A 13,293-nucleotide genomic window follows, 5' to 3' on the forward strand; every position below is an offset into this window, starting at 1 on the left:
GAGCTTTGAGGATGGAGTGGAAGTGAGGCTGAGGGGTCTGCACCAGAGCTGGCGTGCTTCTCCAGCTTTGAAGTCCCAAGTGGGAAAACATCAGAGGGGCCTGGTCCTCTGTTGGATGTCACCGGCTGGCAGATAAGGGGGACCTAGTTCCCTCTTACCTGGAACAGCTTCTCCACTGTGACCTGTGTGGATATTGCCTCGAGGTTCCTCCAACAACCTTTAACCCCTAAAAGAAGGGACGTGGGACCGGCTGCTGTGGGACACCATGCAGCCCTGGGCAGCACAGGGGCCATTCCAGGGGCATGGGCTCATGAAATGCACCCAACCTGTACCTACCCAATAATAAGTGAATCTTCAGTGAGCACCTGGAATCTTCCTACCCATGGCCCCATTTTATCCTAGGTGGACCCTGTATGTTGGTAAATAATATAAATCCCAGTTTGCAGGTGAGAAAAAGACCATGAGCTCTCCCCTGGTCTCCTCTCCAGAGGATTGAGAACAGGTGATGAGGGCCCCCCTCCGAATTCTGGCCTACTTAGAACAAGTTGTCTTTAGCAACCCAGTTTGTTTTAATTCATAAAGGTGACCCAGAATTGAGTGTTTTGATTCAGTCAACATCAACCTGTGACCAAGTCATCTGACTTGCAGGAAGGAGAGCCAGGGAAGAAACAGGCCAACAAACTTGCCTCCTTCCTTTAGGACCAATAAATAGCCTTTTCTGCTGGACACCAAACTTGTCCTGCACCGCCCTCTGGTGGCCAAGAGTAAAATTTCCACCTGGTCCTCAGAAGCCCTGGTTTCCCAGGAAGAAGGATTGGAGCCAAAGAGAATAGATGCAGATATTTTTAACTTTGAACTTCCCCTTCCATGTGGATCTCTTCTTTTTTTTTTAAGAAAAATGGATGTTGTCACCAAAATACATTTTTAAAGTGCCATTTGTAGTATGAAAAGCTGAGCACAGGCATTGAACTGAGTACTGTCCTGCACCCAGAGCGTCCTGCCTTGCCTCGGGTTACCACTAACTCCCCACCCCTTCCGTCTCCCTGGGCTCCAGCCTCCTACTTGCAGATCCAGTGCCTGCCTGTCTTTCATTTTTTTTTTTTTTTCCTTTTGTTTCTCCTCTCTCAACTGTCATGGGATTTTAGGCCACTTATGAGAAAGACGAAATACAAAGTTATGACTCTATACATGACAAACGAAGCCTCAGAGTCGAGCATAACAAAGCCAATTTAGGAAGTAAAATGTTCCAGAGAGAGAGAGAACATAGTTCTAAACAGACAGTATTAAAAAGGGAACACACACAATTGTTCTCCTTGTCCAAGAGAAAAATATATACTGGTTTACATAGTTATCAAGAGTAGACACAACTTTTATTAATGTTGAACTCTATAGAAAGTTTCTGCTCATGTCAAATAGATGATATCAAGAACTGTTTTAGCTCATATCTTAATGAGTCCTCAGAAAATTTAGCCATAGTTTTCTTAAGGTTGTTTCTCATAGTGCCCCCTGATGGCAGGTTAGGGTAAGACAGTGAGTCATGGACTTTGGTTTAAGAGACTAAGGCAATTGGCCAAAGCATTTTGTTTCTGACAGTCTAACTTAACTCTAGAATGAAATACCAAGAACATAGAGGGGTGGATAGAGGAATGTTAGACAATCCTTTGTTGACTTCGTTTTCATCAATTATGGTTTCGATCACTGATAGGCCGGACGCAATGGTTAAGGTTAGCATCTCTAACGTTACTCTCAATGCTGATATAAGAAACTCAACACTTTCCCAGATCATGTAGGGTTGACATCATGAGTGGATGTTATTGAATTCACCTGGATTCTCCCCTGGATAAATGCCTTTAAGGCGGATTCAGAGAAGACCAGACAAGACCAGGATATTGCTTTTGAAAGATTCCTGGTTTGTGCACTCTTGTTCAAAGCCAAAAGAGAGAAATAAACCAAGAGCCATCTCCAGATGAATGGATAAACAAAACACAGCACATCCATTCAAAGCAATGTTATTCAACCCAAAAATGGAACAAAATTCTGACATATAATACAATATGGATAAACCCTGAGGACATACACTAAGTGCAGTAAGCCAGTCATAAAAAAGGGTTTGTTTGGGATGAGAGAAAAGTTTTAGAAATGGATAGTGGTGATGGTTGTTCAGAATGTAGATGTACTTAATGCCACTGAATTATATGCTATCAATTTTTTTTTAACTAAATAGCAAAACAGCTTGGAAGAGCTTTGGGGTTGATGAACAAACAGAGGTCCTGGGAGAGTGGTGGGCCTAAGGGGGCATGTAAGCCTCATACCCCTTCCCCATCCCTTGCTTAAAGTATCACTTCCATTTGGTTGTTCCTGAGTTGTATAACACGTTAGTAAATGTTTAAGAAATGGTATTTTTTTATGTTATGTACATTTTTCCCCCATTTAACGAGAGATTTCCAGGATTATCTCAGCTGGTCAAGGAAGCTCTCATACCCACCAAGTTCTTTTACAGAGCCTGCCCAAGGAGATGGCATGAAATACAACTTACATACACCCTCTGTTATGAAAACCATAGAAAACATTCCCCTAAAACATCTGTGGTATTAGTCTGATTTCCATTGCTGTGACGAAATACCTGAGATAAACAACTTATAAAGAGAAAAGATTGATTTTGGCTCATGGTTTCTGAGGTGACTTGTTGCTTGGCCCTGTTGCTTTTGGTCCTGTGGTAAGGCAGAACATCATGGCAAGAGCACATGGCAGAGGAAAATGCTCACCTAGTGGCAACTGGGAAGCAAAATGAAAAAGAGGAAGAAGCCACAGTCCCAATATCTCCTTCGAGGGCACACTCCCCAGTAACCTGACCTCCTTCCATTAGGCACCATCTCCTAAACATTCCACCACCTCCCAATAGCACTACAGCCTGGGGACCAAGCCTTAAACATATTGGACTTTGGGGGGCCATTTAAAATCCAAACCATAATAATTTAGTCCGGTGATTCATATAAATTTTGTCTAGAAGGCATATCCCTGGATCCTCACCATCAGAAAGTCAAATTCCATGGGTCTAAAATGGGACAGTATCTGCATTTGGTATAAGCAACCCAGGTGCATGGATGCAGGTGGGCCTGACCCATACTTTGGGAATCACAGAAAAGCGGCTTCCTGGGGGCCTGCCTGGATAAATTAATTGGGAAATGCATGCCCAAGCAACTCAAGGGATGGATCTAGTGCATTGGATTTTTGGATAGAAACCAAGTTGATTTAGGAGGGCAGTCTGCCCCCAAATTATTTTGGCATAGAAGAATTGGTATTTATCCATTTTTTTTTCCTGGCAATAACCTGATAACAGGATGGTCCAATGGCATATGGAAGACACCACTAGTTTGTGACAATAACATGAGATCATCAGCACCATATGGCAAAATAATTCTCACCCTCTTACTCCTTTTGCAGCAGATCATACACTGAAATCCCCCAAATTAAAGTGCTCCTTTAAAATAATAACTATATGCAAACATTAAACACACATAAAACATAAGCTAAAAAGGAGAGAACCAGCCGTTCTTTATGCTGCTTAGAGCTTCTAGAACTAATCATTGCCATTCACACAATGTCTCCATTGTGGTAAAAAATATGTGCATGTGTGTCTCATAAATAGTAGTGTTGGGAAATCTCTCACTAATCTTATCCCTTTCCTATTTTTTTCCCTTTTTAGTATTCAGTGCTAGGGATTGAACTCAAGACCATTGCTAGACAATTGCTCTACCACTGAGCTACATCCCCTAATTTTAGTCATCTCCAATAGGTTCCATTCCACAATGTTAACAGTGGAAGAGAAGCAGTCAGAGCTTTAAGTCGTGGCTGGGAATGTCCCCCAATAGCTCATGTGTTGAAGGAATTACAGCAAGGTCCACAAGTGGGGCTTTAGGTAATGATGGATTCTAACCTCATTGGAGGATTAATCCACTTGAAGATTTAATAATTTGAATGGACTGCTAGATAGGAACTGTAAGCAGATAGGGTATGTTTGGAGGAAGTAAGTCACAGGGGGTGTGCCTTTGGCCTCTCTCTCCTTCCTAGTTGCCATGAATTGAACAGCTTTCTTCACCATGCCCTTCTGCCATTGTGTTTCTGTCTTGCAGCCAGCTGATTATGGACTGAAACGTCTGAAATCATGAGCCAAAATAAATCTCTCCTCCTCTAAGCTGTTCTTGTCAGGCATTTTGGTCACAACAATGAAGGGCTAACATAAGAAGTCTTATACTTTTCTTGGGTGGTCTCCTCATTAGGGGTCTTCAGGATGCAACTGTGCTTGCTCCTCATGCAAAACATGGCTGCACTTTGAGTACCATTTGGCATTGGGGTATAGGGGCTACTAGCATCCATCCATACTGGCTCCACCTCAGACCCATGGACTTGATTTTGAGGGCAAGCCTGTGGGATTGGAAACCTACTGGAGAAGAGAGGCACAAAGCATTTCCAAAAGGGGAAAGGGAAGGAGAGGAGCCAAGGGTCTAAGGAGCTCAAGGAACTTGACCTGAGGAAAGGAAGCCCCAAGGTAGTGGCTCACACCTGTGCTCCACAACCTGGCTTGTAAGAAAGTGCTGAGGTCCAACCCTGAACTGGCAGGGAGTAGAATGTCTAAGACTGGAGAGATGATGACTGTCCATCATTGGCTTAGAGTGATGGACTCCAAGCGTGTTGGAACATGAATAAGGAAACTGAGGCCCACAGATGTTATATGATTTGATTCTGTGCATGGGAGTTGTCAGCTTTTTGACTCCAGGCAATTGTGGGCAAAGCACACACATGCACACACACTAGCTGGGCCTTGGATCCAGGAAGGTCTATATTCAAACTTTCCCTGCCGCCATCTTCCCATTCCCAAATCCTTTCCACCCCCTTCCTTTTCTCTCATGCCCACAGTCCAGCTTTGTGAGTCTCTGGATGGACATTGAGCCCATTCTTTCGCTTTGGCTATGATGGAAATACCAGTACCTGAGACAGAATCTGGGGGTACTATATGGGAACCGGGTCCATTTAGATCCCCTCTGTCCACTTTCATGACCCGAATGGCCAAGACCCCTTTCCTTCTGAATTCAGTGTTAACTTTTCTCAGCTGGTTCTCAAGGCCCAGCTAGGCAGTGGGTCTCCAGTAGGAAGGACACCGTGTACTGCAGACGTGTTTCCATTGGAGCCATGCCACAAGAAGGGGGTCAAGGGGTCACGGCAATGGCTTGCCCAGAGATTCCATTAAAACTGGTTTCCTGGATTTGGGGGGGGGGGGGCTCTGTGAGGAAAGGGAAGGCAGGGGCTAGAACTTTCTGCAGCTTCCTGGTTCCAGAGAAGCTCCAGTTCCTATTGCATCTACGGAACATTGACGTGAGGCCTCAGCTGTAAGGCCAGCTCTGATATAAATGAATGAACGTAGGTGTGCTCATCCACACACGAGGAGGCATGTTTTTGCGTATGTGTTTCTACACATGCATGCAGGAGGGCCTATTAACCATCAGTAACACAGAATGATGGCTCATACTTGGAGGCATTCTCTGACAGGGGGCAGTGCCTGCCCTGAAGCCAGCTCTCAATGAATATTTCATGAGTGGATAAATGACAAATGGGTGTGGGGGCAGGGAAGTGTGGTGTGGGGAAAGGAAAGTTTCAGTCGGTTAGAGCCACCTGTCTGCTAATTTGGGGTAAATGGGCTAGAGGAGTATCCTCTCTACACATCTGATGGACTCTTGCTCTCTTTTTTCTTTCTCACCACAGCTTTGCAACGGGCCAATAGCTTCCAGGCTCCAACTCCAAGCAAACACCAAAACTGGAGAAGAAGATTCCAGTCCAGTGAGTCATATCGAAAGCTCTCTGTGGGTTGGGTGGGCTGGACTGGGCTGGGCAGGGGTTGATTCCCAGGCAGCTGCTCTCTCTCATTCCTTACATGGTGCCTGTCTTCTCTGCCATGGCCTCCAGGATGTGAGGGGCAAAAAAACAACATGAAGTTGACCTGATTTCCACTGTGGACTAAAGGAAGAATTCTCCAAGGGATTTGGGACTGGCCCTATCCCTCTCTGCCCCCTACTCTAGAATCAGGGAGACTTGCGATTCCAGAATTTTACCCAGAAGCAGCCTTAGTGGGGATAGACTCCAAGCTTTTTGGAACATGAATAAGGAAACTGAGGCCCACGGATGTTATATGATTTGATTCTGTGCATGGGAGTTGTCAGCTTTTTGACTCCAGGCAAATTGTGGGCAGAGCAAGAAAGGAAGCAACACAGACACACACAGACACACACACACACACACAGACACACACACACACTCACACACAGCCCTACTCCTTTTTCTGAGCATCTTGGTCCCAGAGAAGAGCAGAGATGGATGAAGGCGAGGGACCCCACCAGGGGGCGCAATGGCCACACACACACAGTTGCCTCCCAAGCTGGCCCACAATCCCAGCCACAGCAGGGACAAAGCAGGAACTCCCTTCAGAGGCCCTCAGCAAGAGGCTGGGACTCATCCATTCCATTGCTGCCTTCCTCTCCCCCTGTGCCACATTCCCTCCCCAGGCTCGCCTAGGAGAGGAGGTGCAGGAAGGCCTGGGGTCTGGCAAGGTTTACCTAATGAAGCATTAGCCCTAGCTCCTTCCTTCTGAGTCAGTACTGACTCCTAGCCAGTGAGTCACTCTCCAGCAACCCCGAGACCCACCAGACCTCGCTGGGTCAGGCTGGGACGGGGGCCACCTTTGGAGCTAGACCAGGACTACACATTTGTGCAAGCTGCTTTATCTGGGGACAATCTAAAACGATGCTTGAATTACTGACAGTGCCCAAGGCAGTGAGAGCAAGAGGGTGGAGGGAATTTAAGCCTTCCACATGTCCTCCTCTCATTCCTGGCCCCAACCCCTCGGAGGGCACTGGGGTCCTTCTCTTGGGCAGGTCCTCATGGATGTAGAGTCCATTCCAGTGCTTCTGAGTGCTACCACTATGAGGGGCTCAGTTGTGCCCTCAGGGAGTTCCCAGCCTGAGTGAGAGCCAGGGGACTGGTGGAGGCACTCACCACAGTGTCAAGGTGCTGGAGGAGGCACAGGACAGAGAAAGGACTGCTACACAGCAGCGAGGTGCCTGGCATGGACCTAGGGACTCAGTCATCAGTAACTGAAGAGTATCAAGTGCTGATTTTCGTGTACAGAAAAGCTGGTTTGAGGGAAGCACTTGAGTTGGAATTATTAGGTGGGCGTATATATATTATATGATCTGACCCAGAGGAGGTACCTGTTCCTTGTTTTCTCAGTGAATGGATGCTTTTTTGCATGGGGAAGATCCTGGGGATGGAATCCAGGGCCTTTCACATGCTAGGCAAGCACCCCACCACTGAGCCATGCCCTCAGCCCTGCTGAATGAATGAATGAACCATGGAGCTGGTGAGACTCAGTGCAAAGCACAGGGCTTCAGGTTTTCCGGCTGCATCCCCTAGAGGGCGCTCCCAGACTTTGAGAGGGATTTGAGGCAATCATAGCCTCCAAATTCTGGGAAGCTGCACCCTGAAATCTCAGTCCTCACACAAAAAATCCCAAGCTGAAAGCCACTAGAGCCATCTTTTTGGTGGTAGGAAAAGAACATAGGACACTCTCCCCCAGATGACCATCATGCCAGAATGTCCTCTAGGATTCAGAACAAAAGGTCACTCTGGTCAGAGGGCTCAAGAGGAGGTCACGTGGCTTTTGATCCAGGGTGTCAGAAGCTGTGATTCAGGCTCTGGCTTGCTCAACGACCCCTTTTGCACAAAGGGACCCTAAGGGGCAGTAGCACCCAGGACCAAGAACCTTGCAGAGGGCAAAGGAGCCAAGATTCCAGGAAAGAACCAGAGAGGAGGGTCTGAATTGGCAAATGAGGAAACGTGAAGAGCTGGAGAAATCGTGGCTGGGATGGGTGCATGGCTCCCTCTGGAACGGGCCAGGGCTTCAGCCATGTCTTTACGAGACACCATCTGAGGCATGAGAGGAGGGGACGGGGATGGAACTCATATTTAGCTAACATGAAGCATTTGTGTCCTGTACTGCTGGGCACTTTTTTGTGTCCCATTTATTTCCTCAACCACTCCCTAAAGCAGTGCTAGACTTGAGGAAGCTGAGGGTCTGGTAACCTCTCAGAGTCCAGCAGCTGCTGTGAGTGTGAAGGGGTGGGGTCCCAGGCTCCCCTTGACCATGTTCTGAGTGAACTCAAAGGCACAACCAGCCTCCAGCAGTGACGTTTCCCATCATCACTCAGCTTGGCTCTGGTTCCACTTGCCCCTTCTCAGACCGTGTCCCTCCCAGGCTGTGGCTTGAATGGCAGCCCAGGGACCAGGGTTGGCCTACACGGGAGCCCTGCTCCCCAACTCCTCAAGCCCTCCCCAAGCTCTACCTCTAATGCAGGGCGTGAGGACCATGAATGGAGAGAGACCCCACTGGCCAGGGGGGCTGGGAATTAGAGAAAGGAGGGGGGAACATTTTCCAGGTCATGACCTTGTGAACCCCAAGGCCTTTCCGCTGGGCTCGTGTCCCCAGGTGTCCCTGACTGTGTGTCATAAGGTCCCCTGAGACTCCATGGAGGAACAAAAAGGCAGTGTGTGGAGCCAAGACAACTTTTGAAACAAATTAAGGAGTTGGATTCAGAAGATGGCAGGGAGAGGAGAATGAGGGGGCGAGGGAGAGGGGGAGAAGGAATTTGGCAGGAATTTGGCAAGCTGAGGACAGGAAGCAAGGCAACAACTGACTCACGACTTTTGCCTTTTTAGGCTCGAACCATCTCGTTGTGGGCTGAGGTGGGGGTGCCGCCTCCCCTGCGCCAGCTCTTGGCAGCCCATGGCCTGTCTCCCAACAGCTCCTTCTTGCCCACTCTCACATCAGCTCTCTCCCCTGGGGTTACCTGTTCCCTTGGAAGCTTTTTGGAAGCCTCCCCTTTGGGAGCTTGTCAACCATGTGTGTGGGGTAGCCATCTTTTCAGAACCCAAATCTGGGATACGCCATCTGACATGCTTGCGTTTGTGTATGAAGAAAGAAGGGCAGAACACTGAACGTTCAGCCCTGTGGCCACTTCTGCTGTAAGAATGGGACTGGCTGGAACTCTGGGGGATGGTTAGGTATGACCTGGACTGTGTGGGTCCCTGAGGAAGAGCTTCTCACCCAGAGCTTTGAGGAAACTGGGCTTTATGTTGAGCTAAGAAGGGAGCTAAAATCCAAAGCCTGGACACCCCAGAGGGAATTCTCAATGGGTCATCTGAGCAGCCATAAGCAGGCAGTGAGACACGGGAGTGACCAGTAGGCAGCAGTCCTGGGGGGTGTCTGGGGGGCACCCATATGTGCTCCCACGGTTCATGGAAGAGCTGGGTGTGTAAGAGCCCAGTACTGAGGGGCACATCGGCAGACTGCGTGGCATTCAGAAACTATTTGAGTGCAGCTTGTCTGAAATAGTTCAATATGGAGATAAAATACTTGAGATTTCAGATTTAAGACTACCATCCTCAAGGGGGTAGCGGGGGAGAGAAGCACATGGGAGCGTGGAAGAACTTCTAGGCCACAACTGTCACAATCTGCTCTCATGAGACCAGATGATGTCAGCTGTCCACAGTGGGAACTAAGCTCCTTCCCCGGGCCCAGCCATGCTCCTTTCTCACGCATCTCTGAGCAGATACACTGCTTTCCTCTTTGTTCCCTGACCAACAGAAGCTTGGCATAGAGCTCACTCTGTGCACTTCAGATGATTTGATATGGCTGTAACCTCCCTCCCTGGTGTTCCCTTGATGGCGCAGCCTGGCCACCTGTCTGAGAGCCCCTTGGGTGCTCGTGAGAGGAAGAGCCATTTCATTAGTCGTGAATGTCTACCCCGTGTGTGCCATGGCTAATGCTTCAGCACCTCGTGGGCAGAAACCTCAGATGGTTTATTGATGAATGACTTAAGGTAGCCCCAGCTCCTAACCATCAGAGCTTTAGGGAAACTTAAGGGTAGATGTCTATTTCCAATAAGTACTCCGAAAAGTCTAGGTCACCTGCCTCCGGAACAACCTCAGGAGTTTGAAACACGGTGGTCCTTTGACTTTTCATTTTGGGGTTCCCTTTCCCCGCAAGGCTCCTCTGCCTTTCCGGGACCCATTCCTCCAATTCCCAAGCTGTGGGCACAGGGAACTCTGAGTCAGTCTCCAACCCTTCCTCTTCTTGGCTCTGCCTGTAGAACCAGAGCCTCACTGCAAGCTTTGTCTTTTTGCAAGCTCTTTCACAATAGCTCTGTAACAGAGAATGTTCTTTCCTCGGTAGATTTGCCGCCAATGAACAAAAGAACCCCGTCATCTCCAAAGGAGCCTTGTCCTCTTCCTCTTTCTTCATGGTCTTCTCCTTCATCTTCCCCACCATCTTCTTCTTCTTCAGCCAGTGTCCCTGAGCATATCCCAGATGACTCCTCCCCATCTCAGGTGAGTACAGCTGAGGGCCCCCCCACACACACACAGGCCTAGGAAGGTGAGCTCCTCCCGCCTTCCACACTTGACTCTGGATGCTGTGTGCTCTTAAGTGCCCCCTAGTGCAAGGCCAGGGCCAGAGAGAAACTTGTCAAGGGTCCACTCCAGGCCTTCTTCACAAGTGCCTTTCATGAAAGCTCGTCCACTCCAAGGACACAGACACCCCCTCAGCAGCCTCTTGAGGGGTGGACTTTGTACCAAGTATCGCTCCATGGGATGCAGAGATGCTGGGACAGGTGCTCTGCCCTTGGGAACTCACAGAGGGTATTAAGGAGCTCACAACTAAAGGAACAGACACAGAGGGAGCCTTTGCTAGCATCTAAGGACCTTGGAAGCAACATCCTTCTTTTATAGGAAATGTCATTTTTGACAAGCATGGCTGGACTCTTTCTTTCCATAGGCAGCTGTCAAGCCTCTGTGCCTGCCAGCCCTGTTGTAGGTTCTAGAAAGTCAAGTACACAAGACAGAAATAATGAATGCTCTTGTGAAGGCCCCACTTCTGTGACCTGCCCCAAGCCCTTGGCAGAGCACAGCCACTGGTTGCAGAGTCTACCTAGATTCTTCCTTTGCCAAGGGCCAAGTCCCCCCATGCTGGAAATGGCTAGTTTCTCAGTGGTGCAAGGTGTGAAATTTAGAAGGGTCATTGGAAGGTCCTAAAGGTCATACTTTTGCCACCACCGCTCCAACGTAGAAAGGTAACTGTCACTTTCTCACCTCAAGAGCCTCCAAGGAAGAAATCTTGGTCTTGTGATTGTTACAGGAACATACCTGGTAAAGAAGGCCATTCGGTAGGACCATGTTTGGACAAGTCACTGGGCATCTTACCTTCTGCCGTGTGCCTGGCCATCCTTAGGGGCCAGCCGTCCCTGTGCTCACTGGCCCAGAAGCTCATCAAGGGCAGCAGCTACATGTTGGTCTTCCTTCTGGCACCCAATCTAGGACCCAGAATGACCTTTAATCAGTGTGGATTTAGGGGCTCCAGGTAGATCTCAACAGGTTCCAAGAACCCTCTTAGAACCAAGAGCAGCCCCATGAAATCCTCTGAGGCAAAACCATTTTTGACTTTGGTATCTGAGATCTGGAGAAAAGAAGGAAGTGGAGTATGGGTTGGGATTTGCCTTCTCCATATAAATGAATGCTGTAAATTATTAGCTAACTGCCATTTCTGCCCATCCCCTCTAGGTGACAGCTTACAGTCCCCATTCACAGGCCTCCCAAGGTCACTCCAGTCCATCTACCCCCATCTTTCTGAGACGAGCCAGAGCCCAAGGAACACCCATGGAAACTCCCCTCTACCTGCCTCATGGTGCCGTGCTGGAGCGGGCAGAATACTGCCTGGTGAGCCCTGGGGGAGACAGTGTCACAAGCCCTGTGGAGAAGGCTTCTGAGGACCATGAGGAAACAGAAGCCCCTCTTGGAGGTACCAATAGCCTCCACAAAGACCCATACCCCATTGGGCAGAAGGACAGGTGCCTCACAGATCAAGAGCAATCTCTCGTGGGTGGAAAAGAACCAAGAGAGGAGAGTATCAGACCCAGGAGGCAGCAGGAGGGCAGGTCAGAGCTGGCAGAGGAGAGGAAGTCGGGCTTGAAGAAGTTAGTCCTCACTCAGGAACAGAAGACCATGCTGCTGGATTGGAATGACTCCATCCCTGAGAGTGTGCACCTTTCCCAGGACAGTCCTGGGGGTGATAGACCAGGCCGTGTGCTGAAGCCAGTCCACCCCTTGACCCTCCCTCGGGCATGGAAACAGACACTGCCAGCCCAGAGAGAGGCCCAAGAGGAGACACGGGCCCCCGCTGTACGGACTCCAGCAGAGCAAGGTGCCCCACCTAAGTCTCCCCTGCGGCTCATAGCCAATGCCCTCCGAAAGTCCCTGGGAAACTTCTTTCCCAACTCCGAAGGTGGAAAGAAGGCCTGGGCCAAGTCAGAATCCAAAACTTTGCCCACAGATCAGCCACACACCTGTACTCGCTCATTCAGCCTTCGGAAAACCAGTTCCAACAAGGAGGGGGACCAGCAGTCCAGTGGGACACATGTGGCAAGCAGGGCCTCTGCTTTCTTGTCCCTGGGTTCCCAGGCTGCTCAGTTCTCGAGGCTTAGCCCTTCGGACCCTGCCCTCCGCGCCCATAGTTTGCCCAATCGGCCATCTAAGAGATTTCCTGCACTAGCGTCTCCACCCTGCAGCAAGATGGAAGATGTCCCCATACTCCTGGAGAAAGTGAGTTTGCAAGAGACCTTACCAGATGCTGCTAGGGTTCCAAAGAAAGGAGCCTCACTTTTTTCCTCCCTCAAATTCAAAGACAAATCTTTTGAAAGTTTCCTTCAAGAATCTAAACAAAGGAAGGACATCAGGGACCTCTTTAGCAGCCCTGATGGGACGGTGCTGCGCAGGGACAATGTCCTATCCCTGGAGAAGCTGGCACAGCCTTTCAGAAGCACCTCCCTGGAACAGGTGGCCCGTCCTCCTTCTCCAGGAGGAGATGCAAGTAAGTGGCTCTTTCCTTATAGAAGTCCACAGTTCCTGATGGTCAGTTAGTTATCCTTGCCTGGGTTAGCAAACAGGCATCGTCACTCTGGTTTGTTTCTCAAATTAAATTCTAAATTTGCTTCTCAAATTAAACACAAAAATAGAGAAACTTGAAGTTGAAATTTTTTAAAAAAATAAAATTTTGAAATTAGGACATTGAAAGTGTTAACTAGAATTCCATCCCCTTCTTGCTCATTGACTGTTTCTACTAAGTTGTACATAAAATATAACTTTTTAAAAATTAGCATTATGCCATAGGTATTGTGTTAATTACCATCTGAT

At 48.7% G+C, this 13,293-nt stretch overlaps 1 protein-coding gene across 1 annotated transcript in view; it reads left to right on the forward strand.

Moving 5' to 3' along the window:
- Mical2 (microtubule associated monooxygenase, calponin and LIM domain containing 2) overlaps positions 1 to 13,293 on the forward strand; it is a 206,505-nt gene that overhangs the window by 149,415 nt on the left and 43,797 nt on the right. Inside the window, exons 23-25 of the mRNA XM_076846897.2 lie at positions 5,761 to 5,835; positions 10,283 to 10,437; positions 11,665 to 12,970. Of these exons, the coding sequence (XP_076703012.2) occupies positions 5,761 to 5,835; positions 10,283 to 10,437; positions 11,665 to 12,970 (1,536 nt within the window). The remainder of the gene's footprint in view (positions 1 to 5,760; positions 5,836 to 10,282; positions 10,438 to 11,664; positions 12,971 to 13,293) is intronic.

This window comes from Callospermophilus lateralis, chromosome 2, assembly GCF_048772815.1.
Source record: "Callospermophilus lateralis isolate mCalLat2 chromosome 2, mCalLat2.hap1, whole genome shotgun sequence".
In the NCBI taxonomy this organism is placed as follows: domain Eukaryota; kingdom Metazoa; phylum Chordata; class Mammalia; order Rodentia; family Sciuridae; genus Callospermophilus; species Callospermophilus lateralis.